The sequence below is a fragment of the Mirounga leonina genome, unplaced genomic scaffold, assembly GCF_011800145.1.
Source record: "Mirounga leonina isolate KUSES-001 unplaced genomic scaffold, KU_Mleo_1.0 Mir_168, whole genome shotgun sequence".
NCBI classification, from domain to species: Eukaryota; Metazoa; Chordata; class Mammalia; order Carnivora; family Phocidae; genus Mirounga; species Mirounga leonina.
Window position 1 is genome coordinate 43,392,066 of NW_023270426.1, and position 24,007 is coordinate 43,416,072.

Below are 24,007 nucleotides of genomic sequence, written 5' to 3' on the forward strand. Positions count from 1 at the left end.
TTGGGCATAGTACACGACTCTCCTTTATCCGTTGTTAACTTTTCAAAAATAGGGAAGAGAATGGCAACCTTGTGATGAGAACTCTCCGGCGGACTAATCACACCTCTAATACCTTTCCTAGCCGTGTGCGCGCGCCGTGGCGCGGGCGGAGCTGGGTTTGTATCCGCCGCTCCGAGGTGCGGGGCGGGCTCCGACCCTCCCGGGCCGGGAGCGGGAGTCCGAGCCTGACAAAGCCGGGCGGGGCGAACTTGGCTGGGCTCCGCCCCGGGAGCTGAGCCGGGTTTCAGTCCCGTGGGCGGCGTGTGCGCTCGTCCCCGCTACCGCGCAGGTGAGTGGGGCGGGGGGGGGGGGGGGGCACGTGAGGCGGCGGTGGACGGGGAGGGGCCCGGCGGCCCCCCGGCAGGTGCGCGGGTGCGGAAGCGGGGCCCCGTGCCCCGCAGCGCGCGCCCCGGCCCGCGGCGCTCGCCACTCAGCCCCGCCATAGCCCGCGGCCGAGGCCGAGGCCGGACCGCGGCGCGCGAAGAGGTGAGGGCCCCGGGGAGAGCGGGGCCTGCGCGTCAGGAGAGCCGCTCAGCCAGCCCGCTTTCACCCAGGGGCCACAGGTGCGCGGTGAAGCGCGCCCGGCCGCCGCCCCTCCCCGGCGCCGGGATCCTCCGAGCCCGACCTGCGCAAGGACCTAGTTCCGGCCGCTTTGGGGCGTCGTCTCGACGGACCGAGAGCGGGTCTTCTGTCGGGCGCGCTGACCGAGTGCTCCCTGGGGTGGGCAGACGCGATGATTGGGAGAGATGGGTGGGACCGGACGCCGAGCGGCGGGCTCGGGAGCGACCCCAGCGCGGATGGTCGGTGTCCCTTGTCACTCACGCGTGGGTTGAGTTAAAACCCTCGGGCCTTTCCCTGCTCCCAAGGAGCCCGGAAACATCTCGTGGGCCCAGCAAAACTTTAAAGCTCGCTAAGGCGAGGCTTCTGTTTTTGTAAAGGCGACCGAGAAAGGTTCCCGTGTCACTTTCTTGGGGGAGACCATTTATCCTCCCACGCTATGGCTTTCAGAGCTGTGTGTTCCTACAGGATGGAGCCAGAGCCCCGGGGCTTGTCCAAAACAAAGACCCCACTGTGCCTCAGCGTGCTGAATCCAAGAGGGCTCAGTGACACCCTCAAAGATACACGAGGGTACCAGATAACGACGATGTCGTCAAATACCGCTCACCATTCCCTTCTAAAATCACGTATTTTGTTATTCCATGATTCTCCACATGTTTTTTTTTTTTGCTTATTTAAAAATTCTTAGTATGTAAACATTGATAAGGTGTTCTAATTCAAATGAGCCACTTTACACAGGTGAAGATAAAGTAAATCCATTACAGTGAAGCACACTTTTTTTTTTTACCAGTGTGTTAAGCAACGGGATATTGAGTTATATAAAACTTGCTGAAGTTATTTATGTGCTTTTTTTTTCTACTTTTCTTAGGAAAGTGTATTTCAAAACTGTAGTCGTACTGTGCATTTCTAGAATTTAAATGTTTTTAGACACGGGGCGCCTGCGTGGCTCAGTTGGTTAAGCCTCTGCCTTCACTTCCGGTCATGATCCCAGGGTCCTGGGATTGAGGGAACCTGCTTCTGCCTCTCCCTCGGCTTTCGGCTTCCCTTACGTGTTCTCTCTCTGTCTCTCTGTCAAGTAAATTTAAATAAAGTCTTTTAAAAAGTAAAATAAAATGTTTTTAGATGCAGATGAGATAAATGACCGAGACAAAAATAACTGCTTATTGCTATCATTTATAGAGCTCCTACTTTGCACTGGGCACCATGCTGGAACTAGCACAGTAATTGTCTAAAATTGGGTTACCCCATTAGAAGACCCAGAAATTTAGAACTCTCCATTTTCACCCATTCCGTGGGTGACAGGATCTACTCTATGGTAGTACCTACCCTTCTGTATGTACATTTCCGCCTGGACGTCTCCACCTGGATTTCTAATGGGTATCTCAAACTCTTCAGGCTGCTTGTCCCAGGGCCATCTCCAGTTTGGAGGGGGGGAGAAATGTTGCATATGAAATTATTGGACGTCTGAGATTTGCTTCAAAGCAATCTATTGGCAGAAGGAATAGGTAGGAGGGATAGATGAAACAGGATTGGTCATAAATTGATAATTATTGAAGTTGGTTGATGGGTACATAGGGTTCATGATACTATTCTTTTCACTTTTTATTATGTTTGCAATTTTATATAATAAAAATGTTTAATTCCCTGTATTAAAAAATGTGACTTCGGGGACGCCTGGGTGGCTCAGTCGGTTAAGCGTCTGCCTTCAGCTCAGGTCATGATCCCAGGGTCCTGGGATCGAGTCTTGCATCGGGCTCCCTGCTCCGCGGGGAGCCTGCTTCTCCCTCTGCCTCTACCCCTCTCTCTCTCCCTCTCTATCTCTCATGAATAAATAAATAAAATCTTTAAAAAAAAATGTGACTTCTTTCTATCTTCATTGCTACCACCATGGTCCACTGGATTTAGTCCGCGGCCTCCTGTCTCCCTTGTCTCCTGGAGTGTACTCTCAACATAGCATCCAGAGTGATCCCATTAAAACACGTCAGATCCCGTCAGTGCTCTACTCAGAATGCTCCCTTGTCTTCTCATCTCACTCCCAGTAAAAGCCAAAATCCTTTCCAGTGGTTTTCAAGGCCCTCCCTAATGATTCAGACTTAATTCTGCTGCTTACCCTCTCACTCACTCTGCTGCTGCCCCACTGGCCTCCATGACTTAATAGTTCTTGAACTTGCCAGGCACTCCGGCCTCAAGGCTTTTGACTAGCTGTTCCATCTGCCTGGACCACTTTCCCTGATAGCTGTCTGACTTCCTCCTTCACCCCCTTCATTTCTATATTCAGATGTCACATTCTCTGTGAAGACTTCCCAGTCATTCTATTTAAAATTGTAACACCTGACCAGCAAAGTGCTCCTTATCACCATTCTTAACTTTGTTCCTTAGCATCTGATGTATTTCACTTCCCTTATCTGTCATCTCTAATCCCCCCACTGAGACTTAAGTTCCATGAACGCAGGGATTTCAGTTGCTTTTGCTCACTGATAACACTTTTAGCATACCTGGTGCATGGCAGATGTTTGGTAAATTTGTTGAACGATAGGTCTCCATTTTACAAAATGAAATAAAACAAAGCCTTGGCGGGGGGGGGGGCACTTGGGTGGCTCAGTCAGTTAAGCATCCGGCTCAGGTTATGATCTCAAGTCATGAGATCGAGCCCCACATTAGGCTCCCCACTGGGTGTGGAGCCTGCTTAAGATTCTCTCTTCCTCTGCTCTCTCTCTCTCTCTCTCAACTAAAACAAAAAAACAAAGCCTGAGGAGTTTCTAAATGGTTCAACACCACAAAGGTGGGATTCTCCATTTAAACTTAGAGACCTTCATAGTGCCAAGTACATGCTGTATGCCCAGTGAGTTTTCAGTAAGTACTCGCTTATAAGCAATATGAGGGAGAAATTTATTGTGCCTGTTTAAGTTACATTAGCGAGTAGTGTCCTTTTTGTATACATGTCCAGGTTCACTGATTTTGTGAAGGAAATTAACAGGTTTAGTGAAAGTGCTTTTTCTCTGCCTTATTTTTTTAGGTGGATCAAATCCCCTCTGAGATACTGTCTGAGTGTTGTTACGGCAACAGCAAATCGCCTTTAGGTGGCCACTCTGAGAAGAGTGCTACCCATGACATACACAGTTGCTCTGTGTTGTACTTTTGGGGAATCTTAACCTTCAGTGATTTTTTTTTTCTCTGAGAATTCAATTTTTTTTTTTTTTAAGATTTTATTTATTTATTTGACAGCGAGAGACACAGCGAGAGAGGGAACACAAGCAGGGGGGTGGGAGAGGGAGAAGCAGGCTTCCCGCAGAGCAGGGAGCCTGATGCGGGGCTCGATCCCAGGACCTTGGGACCATGACCTGAGCCAAAGGCAGACACTTAACGACTGAGCCACCCAGGTGCCCCGAGAATTCAATTTTTTAAAAGAGAAATGCATTTCCTTTTTTTGTTTTTAAGATTTTTTTAATTATTCATTCGAGACAGAGATACAGAGAGCGAGAGAGAGAGAACATGAGCAGGGGGAGAAGCAGAGGGAGAGGGAGAAGCAGGCTTCCCGCCGAGCAGGGAGCCCGATGCGGGGCTCGATCCCAGCACCCTGGGATCACGACCTGAGCCGAAGGCAGACGCTTAACCATCTGAGCCCCCCAGGCGCCGTGAGAATTCAATTTTTAAAATCGAGTATCAAGTATTAATATTTTAGAGTGGAAGAAACAACTCCCCTAAACTGACTTCCCTGATTTGAGAAAGAAAGGGGCTCTTCAATCCCTGTATTTAACAGACTGCTTCTCCCAAGCCATTCCAAAGGAGATTTGAGGTAATGAAAATGAAGAGTATTTGCTGGCTCATCAGACTTTGGTATGCTCAAACTATTAAATATTTTGATTTAGGTGTTTGAGGAAAGGATTCTACTTGGGATGTGTTAGTATCCTGTATGATTAAAATTTAGCTTCTTACGTGGTTTCTACACGTTTACTGCACTCATAGGTAAATTAGACTTACAAATGTTTTAATTCAGAACTAAGATTTTAATTTTGATTGCCCTTAAAAATCATACAGAATGATGATGTTATCCCTGGCTATTATGTGGTACATGTTTAAAATATTTATATTATGATTTTTACATATCATGATAATTAGACCTGACCATATTGGTTTCCTAAATACAATCATCTACCATTAAGTGAATAAAATCCCAGCATCATTGAAAGAATAAATAACTAGGCATAAGTGATAACTTTAATCTTGGCCACAGGTGTAAAAGTCACAAATGTCGTCAAATGATGGAAGATCCAGGAATCGGGACAGGCACTATGATGAAGTCCCAAGGGACTCACCCTATCAAGATGGCACCATAGGAACCCTCCAGACTCTTCGTGACAGTGAGCTGGCCGTGAGCGCTGATCCCTTGCCACCACCCCCTCTCCCATTACAGCCACCATTCGGCCCAGACTTCTACTCAAGTGACACCGAGGAACCGGCCATAGCACCAGATCTCAAACCCGTAAGGCGCTTTGTCCCTGAGTCCTGGAAGAACTTCTTCAGAGGGAAGAAAAAGGACCCGGGATGGGATAAGCCGGTGTCTGACATCAGATACATCTCGGATGGAGTGGAGTGTTCGCCTCCAGCTTCTCCAGCAAGACCAAACCACCGCTCACCCCCTAGCTCCTACAAAGATCCTTGCGGAGGGCCAGAAGGAACCTTTAATTCCCCGAAAGAGGCTGAGGCGATGTTTCCCCACGACCCCTATGGCTCACTAGGCCGACACACCCAGACCGCCCGAACGTACAGTGAGAAGGTGGAAGAGTATAACCTGAGGTACGCCTACATGAAGTCGTGGGCAGGCCTGCTGCGAATTCTGGGTGTGGTGGAGCTGCTTTTGGGGGCTGGTGTCTTCGCCTGCGTCACAGCTTACATTTACAAGGACAGCGAGTGGTATAACCTGTTTGGCTACTCACAGCCCTATGGCATGGGAGGTATTGGTGGCCTGGGCAGTACCTATGGGGGCTATTACTACAGTGGCCCCAAAACCCCGTTTGTACTCGTGGTTGCTGGATTAGCTTGGATCGCCACCGTTATTATTCTGGTTCTCGGCATGTCCATGTATTATCGGACCATTCTTTTGGATTCTAATTGGTGGCCTCTAACTGAATTTGGAGTTAACGTTGCCTTGTTTATTTTGTATATGGCTGCGGCCATAGTCTATGTGAATGATACCAACCGAGGTGGACTCTGCTACTATCCGTTGTTTAATACGCCGATGAATGCAGTGTTCTGCCGGGTGGAAGGAGGACAGATAGCAGCCATGATCTTCCTGTTTGTCACCATGATTGTTTATCTCATTAGTGCTTTGGTTTGCCTAAAGTTATGGAGGCACGAGGCAGCTCGGAGACATAGGGAGTACATGGAACAACAGGAGGTAAGGAATTTCACCATCCTTCATTCATCCTTCATTCATTCACCATCCTTCATTTGTTTCCTGTTATTTTCTCCCTTGTTAGATATGTATAGTTGTCGAAACAAAGATTTTATAAAAGGCATTTTTGTTTCTTAAATGATCTAAAATTCGAAAGTCCTAGCTCAGTGTCCGATCTGCTTTTGGTGGGATAACCCACTGTGGTGTGTCACTGATGCATAGCACTGCGTTGGGCACCAGATACGGAACATGGTATATAGTTTGTTAGCTGCGCTACGTCTGTGATGCTTAAGGGGAGACACAGCTACCAAATTTCCGCAACAAAATAACACCACTTTGAGTACAATAAATATCTCCTCATTAAAGTAAGTTTGAGAACAGGGTTGATTCTTTAGTGTGGTAAAGCTTAATAAAGAACAAAACTTTTCGGTTATAGGAGGAAGGTGCTCATATACATGTTAACGACGAGCAGCGCTTTCTTCCAGTGACTTAAATAAAGTCAAGTAAGAATAGAGTGAACCATGTTTGGTTTTTTTAAGTATTGAGAGGCTGAGTTGTAATGAACATACTCTGTGAAAACTTGCCCAGGCATTTTGATGTTTCATTCTTATTTTGGGAAGATGTGTGTTCCCAAATTAGAATGGGAGCCTGGCACTTGTTTTTATTTCTAGGATTTAACTAATTAAATATAAGAGGAAGGAGAAGGAGAATTATTATTATTAATAATAATACCTGGAGGATAAGATTATATAAAAGCCATATTTAAAACTATTTTATTTGAACAGTAGCAAAAATGTTAGAGTATGTTCCTTTAGCTTCATTATACCCTGAAATAAGTTAATGTTTTGTTTTCTTCAGAGAAGTGTGTAGTAGAATTTCCTATGCTACCAACAATGTCTTACTAATTTTTTCTTAATTTTGAGTCAACTTATTATGCATTTTCTTTTCCCATTTTTTTTTTTTAAGATATTTTATTTTAGAGAGAGAGTGAGATACAGAGAAAGTATGGGCATGGGGAAGGGTAGAGAAAGAAGCAGACTCCCCACTGAGCAGGGAGCCCGATGTGGGACTTGATCCCAGGACCCTGGGATCATGACCTCAGCAGAAGGTAGACGCTTAGCCTACTGAGCCACCCTGGCACCCTCTTTTCCCACTTTTAAAAGATTTCCTAGATACTATATAATTGCAAATACTATATATATGGGCATAACTATAGGTAAAAATGAAGTCCTGCCTTTATTTACTCAGTAACCTATTTCTTTACTCACCTATATATTTTGTATTTAATCTTTCGTAGGAATTTTACACATAACAACAACAAAAAACTTCACTAATTTTCTAACAGGTACCTTATGTGTTACACAAAGAACCTCAACATGTTTCATTGTGATCCATACTGTCTCATCACAAAATATATTAATCTTACTAGGACTTACTAGAACATAGATTCAAGTTATTTCTAAAAATTTATCTCAGCACATTAAGCATATTTCTTAAATTTACATCTGTGTATACAAAATAATTTCAAATTTTAATCAATGTGAAGTGCAGATATGAAACACATACACTTAGTCAATGATTTTTTGTAAGTCTAATAACAACAGACTTTTTTTTTTTTAAAGATTTTATTTATTTATTGTCAGAGAGAGACAGATCACAAGCAGGGAGAGCGGCAGGCAGAGGGAGAAGCACGCTCCCCGGTGAACAGGGAGCCCGATGTGGGACTCGATCCCAGTACACTGGGATCATGCCCTGAGCCAAAGGCAGCCGCTTAACCAACTGAGCCACCCAGGCGTCCCAGCAACAGACTTCTTAATGTCATTTCAAAATTCCACGAGTATGACTTTAATTACCAACATAATACATTCATTTCTTTCTCCTTTCTCAAAACTTGTTTCCATAAGACTTTTTTTTCCAAAGATTTTATTTATTTATTTGAGAGAGAGAGCGAGCACGCGCACAAGCGGGGAGGAGAGGGAGAGAAGCAGGCTCCCTGCGAGCAGGGAGCTTGATGTGGGGCTGGATCCCAGGACCCCGGGATCGTGACCTGAGCCGAAGGCAGACGCTCAACCGACTGAGCCACCCAGGCGCCTCCATAAGACTTTTTATAATGGTTGATTAGACTTGAATTAGCTCTCATGTAGGAGGTTGTGCCAGTTTGTATGTTGCTGTAACTTCTTAAAGGTTAGAGGCTATAGTGGCCTGTGGGTTTTTTTCTGTTAATTTTATAACTATAACTGTTTCAAATTATTTAATTGCACAAGGTAATAGGAGCCAAGAATAAATAAAAATCTCTAGGTAATTCAAAGCAATTACCTAATAGTCTCTATCATGTCTGTACCTCCAACCCTGCTGTGTGTTCCTGACTGATGGACAGGGAGTTACAGTTAACCCACATCCTCTGCTTCTCCACTAGCCCATCAAAAGTTGCCCAGATGAGGAGGAGGGACATCTGTCAAGTAGAGAATCAATGTCTGTGAAATTGAGATTGGATTATAAATGCAAATGGATGAAAATATTTACAAAGTAGCCTCACACCCCTCTGAAAAGTCATTTTAACTCTTTTTTTTGTTCTAGATAAGTGAGCCATCTTTGCCATCCAAAAGGAAAATGGTAAGAATAAAGTTCACATTGTATTTTATGTCTAGATTGTTCAATACTTTCTCTCCTCTCTGTTTACCTACAGAGTAGATCATCTGTCTGTGAAAGTGTATCTGTTACATTGAGTTCCTGACTGAATATCCAGTTCAACTTTTAGCTTTTTTCTCATAATGAAAGGACCAAATTGGACATGCATATGGTGTATACTGGGCAAAACTATCAGTTCTATAGTTTTTATAGCTTCTTTTCATTTTGTTAGTTAAAAGATTATGCAAGGTTCTCCTTATGTTTAAAATTAAATTAAAAAGTTTAATTTAATTAAAAAAATAAAATTAAATTTTTTTAAGTCAAGGGGATTCTCTCAAACTTTCTTTAGTCTTTTTACAGTTCTTTGCTGTTTTTTCTGTCCTTCTCACCTTGCTTTCAGATGTTAAATTTTGTTGTGGCAGAAAGAAAATTCCTATGCCCAGAATTGACTAACATCATGGCAGTAGTCAAGGTATTTACCTTTCCATGCCTTGATTTCTTCATCTGTAACATTGGAATAATAATAATTGATTCCTAAAAAAAAATGTTTTTTAAATCTTTAAAAAAAATAATTGAGTCCTACCTCACATATTTGCCAAGAGGATTAAATGATATGTTATTATAATTATTTACATATATATAAAAACATATTTTGGGATGCCTGGATGGCTCAGTCAGTTAAGCATCTGCCTTCAGCTCAGGTCATGATCCCAGGATCCTGGGATCCAGCCCCACATCAAGCTCCCTGCTCGCAGGGAGCCTGCTTCTCCCTCCCCCTCTGCTGCTCCCCTTGCTTGTGCTCTCGTTCTTTCTCTCTCTCTGTGTCAAATAAATAAATAAAATCTTAAAAAAAACCTAATATATATTAATAATCATAATTTTACCTCATTGAAAAGTCCTTTTTTTAAGATATTGGGCATTATTTCTAAGCAAGAAGTTGAGAATCCAACCTTTGGATTTGTTTCTTTGAAAAGGGAGTGTATTTACTTGGTTCAAATTCAGAGGGTCTGTAATACAAAGTCTTCTCTCACACCTCATGCCTCATCTTCCTAGTTCTACCGCTTGGAAGGAACTATTGTTAGCAGTGCCACGTGTTTCCTTTCAGACGTGTGTTTATATTATCTGTATATGTAACGTACATGTATACACACACACACACTTTACTCCCCCTTTCACGCAAATGCTGGCATACCATACACACTGTTATGTCCCTTATTTTTTCTCTTAACAATACATTTCTAAGATACTTACTTATTACTACATGAAGAACTTACGCATTCTCTTTTTATAGCTATAGTATTGCATTGTATGAACGTATATGTCTATTTTGACTGCCAAATTGCCTGATAGAAGTTTTACCAATTTCCACTCCCAGGAGCACTATAGGCTTCCTTACACCTTGACCAACAGTGTTAGGAAAATTCTTGACATCTGTCAACCTGATAGGTGAAAAATGATACCTAAGGTAGTTATAATTTGCATTTTTCTTATAAAGAGTGAGATTGAGCATTTTTCACATATTATGTTTGCTTTTCCTTCCCTGTTAACTGTTTGTATCCTGTCTACTTTTTGAGTTGCTAATTTATACAAGTCCTTTCAGTGCATGCATTTTGAAAATACCTTTTATAGGTTTTTTTAAACTTTATTCTCTATAACACAAATACAGTATGAAAATTTTTTGCTCCTGGTAAAGTAAGGGGTTTATGAAGTGGACAAATGACACTTTGTTCAAGAGACTGTGATTAATACATCAGTGTCATCATTCATTCAGTGAACAAACATGTCCCAATTAGATTGTGGCCTGGTGATATGAATACTACAAGGTACATCATCTCCATTTCCCAAGGGCTTACAAATCTAATGAAAAAGAAAACCCCAAAGTGTTAGTATGTGTGAAAGAGAGAGTGAGCAAGAACTATAAAACTAAACTTGCTTAAAGATTTGTGTTCCTCAAAAAAAAAAAAAAAAAGGAGAGAGAGAGAGAGATTTGTGTTCTCTGCTATCTCCTGGGGAAATCAATTTATGGATGATAATGTCTCAAATTCAACATTGTTACTTGGTCAAAGCAATTGGGATCTGTAATTAGCCACAGTTTTTAATGGGTCAGTTGTCTTAAATAACTTCTGACATGTATGTTAAGTCATCTGAATTGCAGTTTGCAGTTGCACCTTGCCAGGATCCATAAATCTTTAGAAATCATGAGATGCTTGAGCAGCCCTGACTAACCAGGCATGGGATAAATGAGGCTGGGATTGGTTGGTCTACAGAATATTGAAGTTCCTCTTTCACAGGGTAGGGTGGACCTAGAGCTACAAACCTATGCACTTGAAACATTGTTCATAGAATTAGTCACACACATGACTGTGTACCTGTGGATTTTTTTTTTTTTTTTTGCTTTTATTGTACTTTGTTTTAACTTCCTAATTCCCTTGTGCTTTAGTTTTAAATATTTATTTATTCTTGCTTTCAGGATGTGCATTTCAGTTAGACTCGTTAACTCAGGGGTAGTCACAATCAGTAAGCGAAATGGATGCTCACTTTTAAACTGTTATATAGATAGATGGATGGATAGATAGATAGCAGTTGCCCTTTAGGAGGGCCAGTGCCTAACTGTGGGAAGACAGGGGGAGAGGGAGACTTACTTTTCATTCTGTACCCTGTTGGACTTTTGAATTATATATCATGTGTATATATTACCTATTAAAAAATTTTTAAGATTTTAACAAACTAAATTAATAAATACTTCAAATAAAATTGACATAAGCAACGTAGAGCTGATGTTTAAATAATTAATAATTAAATAATTAGTAACACTGGCCCTTTGTCTGAGATTTAAGTGCAGCTTCCCTATCTTACCCCATGGGCTGCCTTCCAGTGTTGGTGACCTTGACCAAATGAATAGAGCACTCTTCCCAGTTGGGAGTCATGCGAGTTGTTTGGCCAGATCATTGCCAATACTCTTATTCCAGATTGCCAGTACTGCCTTAACCCTTTCATAAATCCTACTCCCTCAGAGGGACTGACTGGGAAACTCGTGAACCCCACCCTGGCCAGGAATGACCATCATGGCTGCATCACAGCCTAGTGAGAGTCCTAAAAAAGTGCAGAATAGTCAGCCTGAAAGGCCTGGGTGAACTGGGGAATTGCCCCGAAAGCTAGAGTGGTCAGCGTCATTGTTTGGTGAGAATGTGGCTGAAGCAGGCTCCATAGGTAGGACAGGATTAGGGAGCTCTGCCAGCAAGTGCTAGGGTACCTCTTTCAGGCTGACCTGGAAGACTGGTACCAGCATATCCAGGGTGTGTTGCAGGGTCCCAGCTCCCAAGAGGTCCTGGAATAGTCAGGAATAATCTTAATGGCGTTAGAACCCCTATTCCTAGGGCTGCTTTGAAAATCATACCAATCCCATTAATTTACAGTCTTTCAAGATAAGGGAACTGAATGCAAAGGGCACCCTTTCACAAGGCTCTTTCCCTGGGAAGTGAATCACAGTGGATCAACATTTAGGTGTATTCTAGAGGCAGACCGCTGTGAGGGAATCACGTGACTTAATTGGGGAATCTCTATTGGACTTACCTACTAGGAACCTTTTAGAAAAGGTTGGATCACCAGTTTCTCATTGGTTTTTCACTTGCTTCCTTCCCAGTTCTTATTAGGGAGGAATTGGCAGGCTACCACAGGAGAGGCAGTGTAGTATGATGAAGACAAAATGAAGTTTGGAATCACGCAAATCTGAATTGGATTACTACTAGCTCTGTGATTCTGAGGAAGTTACTTACCCTCTCTGAACTTAAGTTTCCTGTCCCTTGTTTGGAACTATTTACTGGGCTGTAACTTCTTATTTTGTATTTTAACAAATACACTTTTTGAAGAGCAAATAAGATCATTTTTAAAAAGAAATATACAGACATAAAGTAAGATCAAACAGAGATAGAAACAAATTCTAATAAATCCCTAAGTGCTGGACAGATTTTTTTCCAAGCTAGAAAAGTCAGAATCCAGTCTGAGCATTGAAGGTGGTGGTGTGGGTTTGGGATCGGGGCCTCTGCATCAATGCATGGTGTGCTCAGAGGGAGAGAGGCTCAGCATTTGGACAAATGCACACTACTTCTAACTTGGCAGCATATTCAGTCCGTTTTTATCTAAAGCATTTTTTTAATTGAAGTTAGTTGACACACAATGTTACGTTAGTTTCAGGTGTACAACATGGTGATTCAACTTCTCTATATGTTATGTTATGCTCACCACAAGTGTAGCTGCCATGTGTCACCAAACAACACTATTACATTGGCTGTATTCCTTATGCTGTGTCTTTAATCCCCTTGAATAAGTTAACTGGAAGGGGACCTCCCATTCACATTCACCCATTATGCCCATCCCCCACCCTCCTCATCAGTGCATTTTTTAATTTGAAAAGCTTAGTAATTATAACCATAGCATTACTTACCCCGTTTTTTAATTACTTTCTCTTGCGTCACAATAAAGCTTTTTTGATATTTGCTGACGAGACTCATTTTTCGCTAGAAGCAAAGAAAGGTCGTATGAAATCTGGGGCCGTGTGTTTGTAGTCAGGAATACTGTTTGAAAGTTGTGTGTCCCACGGCTGGAGCCCAACTCATCCTTCTGATAAGAGCCTAACAAGGTTTTGATTCTTTGTCTTATGTGTACTTTCAGATTTTTTTTTCTCAGTAAGGTTTTCTGAATTGATGATCAGTGAGGTTCACCCAAATACAGTGGAAGAAAATGTTAAGAGCATAAAAACAGAAAAATTTAAAGCAGATGAAATAGTCTCTGAAAATATTCTGACTTCTTAAAGCTCCCTTTTTAAATTAAAAAGTGAATCTTGGAATTAGGAATGGGCAAATAAGGAAAATGATAGTTCCTGCTTGAAAAACTTTACCTAGGGAAAAAAATTCTACCTGGGCAGAATTTATGATTTTAACCCGGAATTCTGAACCTGGGGCTGCTGTTAAGCTCTGAAGGGTGAGCATGCTCCATAGCGTCTCCCTCAGCCAGCTGTGTGGCAAATGGATTGTTAAATATCTAGAAGCTAGGGTGCCTGGGTGGCTCAGTTAGTTAAGCCGACTGCCTTTGGCTCAGGTCATGATTCTGGAGTCCCGGGATCAAGTCCCGCATCGGGCTCCCTGCTGAACAGGGAGTTTGCTTCTCTCTCTGACCCTCCCCCCTCTCATGCTCTCTCTTTCTCTCTCAAATAAATAAAATCTTTTTAAAAATTAAAAAAATATTTAGAAGCTAAAGAAGGATGCCATAAAATAGAAATCCATTTATTTAAGCCAAAAAAGGTTCCCCTCGTTTTATTTTATTAAGATTTTATTTATTTATTTGAGAGAGAGAGCACAAGCGGGAGGAGCTGGAAGGCAGAGGGAGAGAGAAGCGGACTCCCCGCTGAGCAGGGAGCCCCATGCGGGGTTCGATCCCAGGACCCCAGAATCATGACCTGAGCTGAAGGCAGATGCTTAACTGACTGAGCCACCCAGGGGGTCCCCGTTCTCCTCTTTTTAATACTGTGGTTCATTATCAAGATCAAACAGGTAAGAATTCCTTAGTTTGAAGAAATGGCATCTTAAATAGTGGAGACAAAGGAGAATAAATACTAACCTCAGAAGGTGTTCCCTGAAAAACTCCAGTTTAATCTCCTTTCCTCGGGGTTTCCTGCTCCTCACTTGCATTCTTGCTGTTTGGGACCCAGTGGCCAACGCGCCTCCTGCACCAAGGCCATCTGGTTCCCCTTCCTGCTGTGGCCCTGGGTGCCGTGGGCTGTGCTTCTCTTCATAACCCTCCCCAGGGCTGGTTAGCTGCCTCACCGGCTGACGCGGTTAATGTGTGGGCTGCGCTGTTTGGGGAGTTAAAAGCTTGTGATTTTTAGGATGAGCTAATCTGAAGCCAAACCTCAAGAGGCAGCCTCAGAGATAGGGAAATCAGGAAACAAAAGGATTTTAAAGCTCTGCCTGGCAAGCTAAAGAGCAAAGTTTTAAAATGTGTCATTTGTTTTCAGCCAAGTGGGAGCCCTGCTAAGCTGCTCTCAGTTTAGTTCAAGAAGTTTAATTCAACAAGTGTGTGCTGAAGTCCCAAGGGGCCAGTGGAGGGGCGCTTACTGCTCTAATTTTCTCATTAGAAATTCCCATTTCTAGGGAGCTGCCGGAATTGCAGGACACTTTAGGATGGAACAGTATGCATTTAAGTAAACCTTTCTCGTGTTATTCATTTAAAGCATCAGTAAGCCAAAAAGTTCTGTTGTTTTGTTCGTTTGTTTTTTTGAGAGAGAGCACGAGCTGGGGGGAGCGGCAGAGGGAGAAGCAGATTCCCCGCTGAGCAGGGAGCCTGATGTAGGGCTCAGTTCCAGGACCCCAAAATCACGACCCGAGCCGAAGGCAGACACTCAACCAACTGAGCCACCCAGGCACCCCTGTTTGTTTTAAGTAGGCTCCATGCCCATCGTGGAGCCCAGGGCAGGGCTTGAGCTCATAACCCTGAGATCAAGACCTGAGCTGTGATCAGGAGTCAGACATTTAACAGATTGAGCCACCCAGATGCCCCAGAAAGTTCTGGATTTTAATCATGGCTTTTCCACTTCCCAGCTGTGAGGTCCTAGAAAATTTACTTAATCTCTCTGAACCTGGCTGGTTCCCGTGTAAAATGGAAACCCCTCTCCCGGCATCCACCTGCCTCACCAGTGTGGTTGGTGTTCTGGGCAGTGCCCATTGGGGCCCCTGAACGGTCTTTCCCCAGTGCTGCACGTCCATGTGAGCCCGCCCATTCCAGAGTGGGTTTCCCTGGGCATTGACAGTCCTGCTTCCTGTGCATCAGTATTTTCGAGCTTGGAGGCCTGTGCCCTGCTACTTCCTTTCCAGGCCACTTCATCTTGTGCTACTTCTCCTCTTTTGAATGTACCATTTTTTGCTAAAAACACCTCTAAGAACTTTCCAGTTAAGAAACCAGGGTGACTTAAACGAGGGAACCACAGGCTCAGAACTCTTGGACAGCTGAAAGGCCTCCACCACCTTTCCTCTGTGTTTGCTTGCTTTCCTTTTCAGGTAATGAAAACAATGTAACCCGTCTCCCTGTATGACCTACTCGGTGGCTGCTTGTGGTTGATTCATCTCAAGTTCCCCATGACATTTTTTCCCTTTCCATTTAAGTAGCCTTGTTCCATTTTTTCCCCTGAATTTCTTATTTTGAACTACATTTTGTATTTTTTTTTTAAGATTTTATTTATTTATTTGAGAGAGAAAGAGAGAGAGATCACAAGCTGGGGAAGGGGCAGAGGGAGAAGCAGACTCTCCGCTGAGCAGGGAGCCCGATGCAGGGCTCTAGCCCAGGACCCTGGGATCATGACCTGAGCCGAAGGCAGACGCTTCACCGACTGAGCCACCCAGGCGCCCTACATTTTGTATTCTCTTATAGCTAGTTGGGGCATAAATGCTAAATAAAGTACTTAAGACCCCACATTTAGCATTTCATCATCCACATTTGACATACACACGATTGTTTTACCTGTTGTGTACTCCTTCCTGTACCTCAGTGTGGTTCCCCTTAGCTATTACAGACATTCAGAACAATTTTGTGACTATAAAACATGTAGTTCTCAAGTGAAATGTTAATTGCTGCTTCTACTTTTCTTCCTCCTGCTTCTCCCCACCATTTTCTTCTAAGATAAATTCATGGGGTTTTTTTTTCCCCTCTTCCTCGGCCTCTGTTTACAAATAAATCCTCTTTTTCTCCCAAACTGTAGTGTGATGTGGCCACCGGTGCTGACAGACAGAGAGACCAAGAAGTTAATTTCAAAGAATTGAGACCAACAAAAATGAAACCTGAACTTCTGAGTGGGCACATCCCGCCAGGCCACATCCCTAAGCCTATCGTGATGCCTGACTATGTAGCGTGAGTGTCTGTTTAAATCCTTCTTTGAGGTAGAAACGGAGAGATCCCGTTCGGGCATTTCATTTTCTCTGCTTAATAACATTTGTATTTAAAGAGTTGTTTATTCCTGGAGAGGTAGTATATTGAATTGAAGATACGGCATGGTCACTGAGGAATAAGCTAGGCTGATTTCCCATTCAGCCTATTTTCTGTGAAAAAGTCACAACGCTGGTTAATTTTTTCCATCAGAAAATACCCTGTGATTCAGACAGAAGATGAACGAGAACGCTATAAAGCTGTGTTCCAAGACCAGTTTTCAGAGTACAAAGAGCTCTCTGCAGAAGTCCAGGCCGTCTTGAGGAAGTTTGATGAGCTGGATGCAGTGATGAGCAGACTGCCACGTTGTTCAGAAAACCAACAGGTCAGTGCCTGCAGCTGCCTAGGAGGAGCCCTGAAAAAGGAAGGATAAAATCCGACCTTCACGTAAATGTGGGGAGGGTGTAATAACCATGTGCATTTGCTGTCTGTGTCTAGGAAAGTCATTTGAGATCTTCAAGGGCACTAGTCAGGATTACAGTTCACATTATATAGTTTCGTGTCTTTTGCCCTAAATTATTAAACAGTTATAAAACAATTGTTTTATTTTCTTACTTAAGTGAAATACAAATTTGCCTAAGATACATACTGAGTCCATCAGGGTCCCGAAGGAGACTGATGGCACACTCAAACTAAGATAATTCAAAAAAGATTTATTCACAAAGAGGTGGGCAGGGTGTAGGGGAGCAACCAGGGGACATGCATTCTCCAGATTCTCCAGGGGTAAGTAACAGCCAAGCAGTTAGCACCCCAGGTCCAAAGAGCACAGTGCGTAAGGACAGAGAGTAGATCTGAGCCGCTGGGCACACACAACAGACTGATAACCGTGATAGTGACAGAGGGAGCCAGGGAAGAGCTCACAGCAGTCACCAGGGACTCAGTCGCTTTCTGTAATGTTCTGGAGTTTAAGGTTGGGGGAGGGGGGATCGCATTTTAATATTTCTGAAATCAGGATGCCCTGGTAATCCATGGCATTTTTTTATCAGATGTACATTTTTTATTGAGACACAATTCACAAACCGTAAAATTCAGATTGAACAGTTCACAGGGTTTTAGTACATTCACAAAGTTGTATAACCATTACCACTCCCTAATTCCAGAACATTCTCATCACTCCAGAAAGAGACCCCATACCCATCAGCACATAGTCCCCATCCCTGCCCCTCTCCAACCACTGAAACTACTAATGTACTTTTTGTCTCTGTGGATTTGCTTATTTTGTTTTGTTTTGTTTTTTTAAGATTTTATTTATTTATTTGACAGAGAGAGACATAGCGAGAGAGGGAACACAAGCAGGGGGAGTAGGAGAGGGAGAAGCAGGCTTTCCCGCGGAGCAGGGAGCTGATGTGGGGCTCGATCCCAAGACCCTAGGATCACGACCTGAGCCGAAGGCAGACACTTAACGACTGAGCCACCCAGGCGCCCCGGATTTGCTTATTTTGAACATTTCATATAAATGGAATGATATACTATGTGGCCTTTTGTGTTTGACTTTCCATAACTTTTTTTTTTTTTTTTTAAGAATTTTTATTTATTTATTTGACACAGAGAGAGCACAAGCAGGCAGAGTAGCAGGCAGAGGCCGAGGGAGAAGCAGGCTCCCCACAGAGCAGGGAGCCCAATAGAGGGCTCGATCCCAGGACACTGGGAACAGGACCTGAGCCGAAGGCAGTCGCTTAACCGACTGAGCCACCAGGCACCCCTTTCCATAATGTTTTTAAGATTTATTTATATTGTAGCAAGATTCAGCATTTCATTCCTTTTTGTGGTATTTATTGTTTGTATATACGACATTTTGTTTATCCATTTATTAACTGATGGACATTTCGGTTGTTTCCACTTTTTGGCTGTGACAAATAATGCTATGAACATTTGTAATATCCTAACCTTTTAAAAGACGATGTATTAATCTAAGCTATTATTTGTAGAATTCAAAAATTTTTTATAAAAATTTTTATTTATTTATTTGTCACAGAACGAGAGCACAAGCAGGGGGAGCAGCAGGGGGAGGGGGAGAAGGAGAAGCAGGCTTCCCGCTGAGCAAGGAGCCCGATGCGGGGCTCGATCCCAGGACCCTGGGATCATGACCTGAGCTGAAGGCAGATGCTTAACTGACTGAACCACCCAGGCGCCCCTATAATTCAAATTTTTAAAACTCACAGCATTTTTAACAAATGTCAAGCAAGTTAATGTATGTATATAACTAATATATATATGTATTTTATATATATGTATTCTGCTCCTGTGATCCATATTGACTGGGCATCTTTGTTTTGACCACAGACTTTTTTAAGTGTACATTTAAATCAGTTATAATTATGAGCTCTCTAAGCCAAAATATCTAGAGCAGTAACAATTTCCCACTCCTGGAGCAAAGGAATGGTGTTTCCTATGAGATGCCAGTACCAGGAAGCACGAAAAATCCAGCAAATATTGCAGGTCAAGAGTCACCTAGTACCATTTGAAAGATAAACAAGGTCCACGGTTCCAGGAGGTCGCCCAAATTTTAGCCCTCGAAGGAGTGCAAGAAGGATTGAGCAGGCCCCAGGAGACTGGATGGGCACAGGCTGGGAAGAGCAAGCTGGTTGACGGACAGGACACTGACAATCCAGTCGTGTAGTCTTTTGAGCCTGGACCCAGTGGGCTCTGGTTTATGGGCTCTGTGTGGATGGGCAAGGGCTCAGCCATGTGGGTCTGCAACTGATGGGTGGGAAGGGCCTGATTGTAGTATGGGCTGAGACTGGGTCCCCCCGTGATATTTCTGTACAATGTCAACAATAATCACTTCCTGTGGTTTGTACACAGCATGGTAAGTAAGTAGCCAAATGACAAGGCCACAGTTAGTCTCCATGTGTCCTCAAGTCCCGATCTAAAGCAGAAATATTAATTGTATCACAAAAGTTAACTTCTCGTCGGCCACAGGCTGAGGTTTGCCAAGGATGGGAATCTGAGGGGAGGCCCGTTCATTTCCCGGCAGGTCCCCAGGGCGGTGTTCCAAAGCCCAGCGGGCTCGTTTGGAGGTATAGGTTCTCCCAAAGACCTGCTTGTGTGCCCTTGAAAAATTAATCACATGACTTTTCTAAGCCTGTAAGAGAGGAATATTGCCCAAAATAATCTGTCCGGTCCTCAGTGTCTTAAATTTCGTTTTTCAGACCGCCTCTGGATAGGTTTTGCTGTTCTTATCCCTGCCTGCATCTCCATCACTGCACCACTGGCCCCGGGCAGCTAGTTAAGAGTCCAGGCCCTCTTCAGACAGGTGACAGCTGAATTAGCCCGTCACCTAGATGCTGGCCAGTGATCAGAGCACAAATGAAACTCATGTGAAAGGCACAGAAGAATTAAAATATGTCACGAAGAGAATGTGGGTGGGTGATGAGAAACGTTCTCAGGGGAGGCTTTTAGAACTAAACATTATACTTTATATTTTATGTCTTAGGTTTACAGTGTCTGGCAACTCTAAAGCACAGGTTTTACATGGATAAATTGCCTTAGTCTGTTCCCTTTGGACAGACTGTTCAGTCCATTAACAAATTTCGTATTTATTATAAATATGTTCCTAGTTCAAAGGAACCTTATTTAGTTATTTTTGAAAGTCGAATAGTCTCAACCTCTTAATCCCAGCGTGTAATGTGGTTATTACATACCAAGCACTTTACAAGGATCATTTCAAATATGTGAACCTTCTCATAACTTAATGAGGTACTTGGGGTTACTGGTAAGAGAGCGGAGTCCTGGGATAAACGGCTTGCCCAGGGTCACACAGCTGGTATGTAGTGGCCCTGGGACTCAGTGCTGGTTTCATGCAGGCGGGGCCTTTCTCTCGTGTTCACCTCTAGATGCCAGTGAGTGTGGCAGGTAGTAAGCCCTCTAATCTTTGTCCAGTGAATTGAATTTTAGTGTGTGAATACTTTAATTATAGTCTTAGATAAAAATTTTCTGTTCTAATTCCCAGTGTACTTAGATAATCTTGAGCTATGATTTGAGTAAATGCAGGTGTTTTAATTCAAGTGTACAATATATTATTTTTAGGAACATGAGAGAATTTCAAGAATCCATGAAGAGTTTAAGAAAAAAAAGAATGTGAGTAAACCCATTTTCTTCTTCAAAGTATATTCTTACCCAGGTACAGTGGTGACAGCTGACAGACCTTAGATTCTTTCAGCTAAAGTAGCTCTTTTTTAATATTTCTTCAGATGCTACTTACTAGAGAACATGAGTGGCTCCTGAATGCCTTTTCTTCTCTTCTCTGTCCTGAACACATTCTGTTACATCCTGGTTTTTAGCAACCTAGAGAAATGAGCACCAATATAGAACTTTTCACTGAAATTTCCTTCAAAAAAAATTAAGTTGATTTACATTTTTCACTCCATCCGTAATTGCACAGATCAGTAGAGACTGGAGAGAGCTTTTATTAATCCTTTCTGTACTTATCATTTGCTCTTTGATATATTTTAAACTACTGAAGTTAAAGTTGTCTCAGCTCTCTGTATTTCCCACTCAATTTTGCTGTGAAACTTTTAGTATTCTAAAAAATAAAATCATCTTTAAAAATGTAAAGAGCTGTTATTCTTCTTAGGAAGATTTTAAAATCCGTTGCAGGAAATCTGCGATGAAGGGTCATTTTCCGGGTGATGATACGTTTCTGTGTTCTTCACTGAGGAAACTAGAAGCTAAAATATTGGTTGTGTTTCTCCTCCAGGATCCCACATTTCTGGAAAAAAAAGAACGCTGTGATTATCTGAAGAATAAACTTTCTCACATAAAGCAAAGAATTCAAGAATATGATAAAGTAATGAATTGGAATGTACAAGGTTATTCTTAAAACCTTACTTGAAAACACTTTTTTTATATTAAACTTAATATTTATTTACTGTCTTTTCCATGCTAGTCTGTGATAGAGAAGTATGTGCTCTCTGCATCAGCATCTAGTTGGTTTAGCTGGGATGCCATGCTTTGATAGTATGACTTCACTTCAGACATTTCAAAACAAGTTCAAACTTACCAAGGACCTTTACTCAGAATGGAAGAAATGCTGTGTCCATCTGTGTACACTTTATATTTATCCTGTTAGAGGTAAAAGTCGTTTAGAGATCATATCCTCACAGTGTGATGAACATACGGAGTATCATTCTGGTGCTGCTTTTCCCTTTTTAACTCAGGCCGACTCCTGGGGTTTTTCTAGCACACGCGTCTCTTCCTAGCCTAGGTGTCCTGCCTTCTCTTGAAAGGGCCTTGAACCCGAGATCAACATTTTCAAGTCTTAACGATCTCGGGCAAGTTGCTCGACCTCTCTGTGCTTATTTTCTTGTCTGCAAAACTGAAGCTAACCGTAGTGCCTACCTTGTCAGGTTGTTATCAAGATGAAATGAGTAATGTTTGTAAAGCACTTAGAAGAGACCCCGGCACGTTACACACAGTCCATTAGCGCGTGCATTCTGTAGAAGTGATTGTGACATGAACAAACTGCCAAGGAAAGGCTTTTAATGAGCACACTCAACCAGGTAACCAGAAGGCCCACGTGTCTCATGCATTTCCTTTTTTGTGGTGAATAACTCTTACCACATGTAGCCTTAAGCAGATGCTTCCCTGTGGTTCTGCGCCCACTGGGGTCCACCACACCCTTCCTATCGTGAATCGCTATCACTGCACAGAGGTCCACCTCCCTGCAGCCCAGCCCTTCCCGTACATGCCCAGTGCAAGGATTGTGTAACCATTGTTGCCTCTTCTGCCCTGTTGGCTAAGGCCCCATGATCCTACATTTACTTAGAATCTCCTTTTGATTTATTGTGATGCTTCATCTTCCCAACCATTCTCTTGGCTGTGGGGCTTTATCCACGAGAAGTGTTTTATTTTTATTAGTATAAACAATGGACTACCTTAAAAAAATGTGTTTAAATATCATTGCTCTTGGATCCTATTTAGCAGCGTCTATCTTGCGGCAAGTTTCCTAGGTGCAGAAGTACACCGTAGCTGCCATTCGGACAGTTAATGTTCAGAGAACTTTCTAAAGCAGTGAAACCAAAGAAAAGCATGTGGAAAAGCAAGAGGCTTAAAAAGCGTCGGATACTGAATGGACTTCCTAGTTTTTCTTTATCTTTGAAATCTCATTTAGTGTCTATTGTTAATATTTTAATGCCATGGCTCCCAGAGTATGCTTAACGCCCTAAGTGTCTGAAGAGGTGACATGTGGGGAAGTGTGAGGTCCCTCTCGAAGCCCCCCCCTTAACTGGAACAGCTTCACTTTCTGTTTTATATATTTGGGCCCCATGTTAACATTTTACTTAAGAAGCACACCAATGCTTTAAAAAAAGGAAAAAAAAAAACAACCCATGAAATAATACCATTTTGATAGATTGTAAGGAGTTAGAGTCATTGTGAAATGAAGTGTTAAAGAAATTTAACTTTGTGAAACTGAATTTTACTATAATCGTAAATGTTAATCTTTGAAAACCAATGTTGTAACACTAACTTTTAAAATTTTTTATGTCAATACCTAGGCATATTAAAATTTCAACTACTTGTTTCTTCTGTGTGCCCTTCATTGTTTGTTTTTCTAGCATTCCTGGGTTGACTGGGCATGTTCTTGAAAATATTTTCCATTATCAGAAAACAAACTGGGGGCGCCTGGGTGGCTCAGTTGGTTAAGCGACCGCCTTCCGCTCAGGTCATGATCCTGGAGTCCTGGGATCGAGTCCCGCATCGGGCTCCCTGCTCGGCAGGGAGCCTGCTTCTCCCTCTGACCCTCCCCCCTCTCATGTACTCTCTCTCATTCTCACTCTCTCAAATAAATAAATAAATCTTAAAAAAAAAAAAAAAGAAAACAAACTGGAAAGTCATTGAAAACCTGTAGGTCATGATGTTCAGGTGACAGTTTCCTCCTCCCCCATTATTTGCAAAAATTCAAAGCCAAGGCCACTGTGTACCCCAAGCTGAGTGGCTTACAACAACAAATCTGTTGTCCCACGGTTCTGCAGGCAGAAGTCTGAAATCAGGGTGTCAGCATGGCCAAGCGCTCTCTCAAACAAGTAGGATAATCCTTCCTAGCTTTGGTGGTTTGCTGGCAATCTTTGATATTCTTTGGCTTGTGTGTTTATCACCCCAATCCTCTGCCTTCACATTGCCTTCTCCCTTGTGTTTCAGTCTTCACTTGGCTATCTTCTTATAAGGACACCAATCATATTGGATTATGGACCCACCCTCTCATCTATGACTTCGTCTTAACTAATTACCCCTGCAAGGACCCTATTTCCAAATAACATCACATCTTGATGTACCAGAGGTTAGAACATTTTTTTGCAGGGGGGAGGATACTATTCAACCCATAACAGCCACCTTTAGCAAGTTGTGAGATCCAGAAGCAAAGATATTTCCCTGTACATTTTCCTTCTTCCAGATGACTTTAACATATATCCT

General features: G+C 42.7%; 1 protein-coding gene across 2 annotated transcripts; it reads left to right on the plus strand.

Moving 5' to 3' along the window:
- MARVELD2 (MARVEL domain containing 2) lies at nucleotides 1-23,213 on the plus strand. 2 transcript variants are annotated; one of them, XM_035014591.1, is made up of 7 exons: nucleotides 1-328; nucleotides 4,832-5,995; nucleotides 8,570-8,605; nucleotides 16,371-16,519; nucleotides 16,748-16,919; nucleotides 20,624-20,674; nucleotides 21,294-23,213. In XM_035014591.1, exons 2-7 carry the CDS (start codon nucleotides 4,847-4,849, stop codon nucleotides 21,414-21,416), a joined length of 1,680 nt encoding a protein of 559 aa, XP_034870482.1. In that variant the 5' UTR covers nucleotides 1-328; nucleotides 4,832-4,846; the 3' UTR covers nucleotides 21,417-23,213. The 2 variants fall into 2 exon arrangements, with proteins under 2 accessions (XP_034870482.1, XP_034870483.1); XM_035014592.1 differs by lacking the exon at nucleotides 1-328 and adding an exon at nucleotides 4,352-4,393.
- Nucleotides 23,214-24,007: the final 794 nt, after the last annotated feature.

Excerpts from the sequence above, each read along its gene's own strand:
- MARVELD2 (XM_035014591.1), top strand. The coding sequence starts at position 4,847 with ATGTCGTCAAATGATGGAAGATCCAGGAATCGGGACAGGCACTATGAT. Across the intron at positions 8,606-16,370 it reads TGCCATCCAAAAGGAAAATG|TGTGATGTGGCCACCGGTGC; the intron begins GTAAGAATAAAG and ends CCCAAACTGTAG. Across the intron at positions 16,920-20,623 it reads GTTGTTCAGAAAACCAACAG|GAACATGAGAGAATTTCAAG; the intron begins GTCAGTGCCTGC and ends TATTATTTTTAG.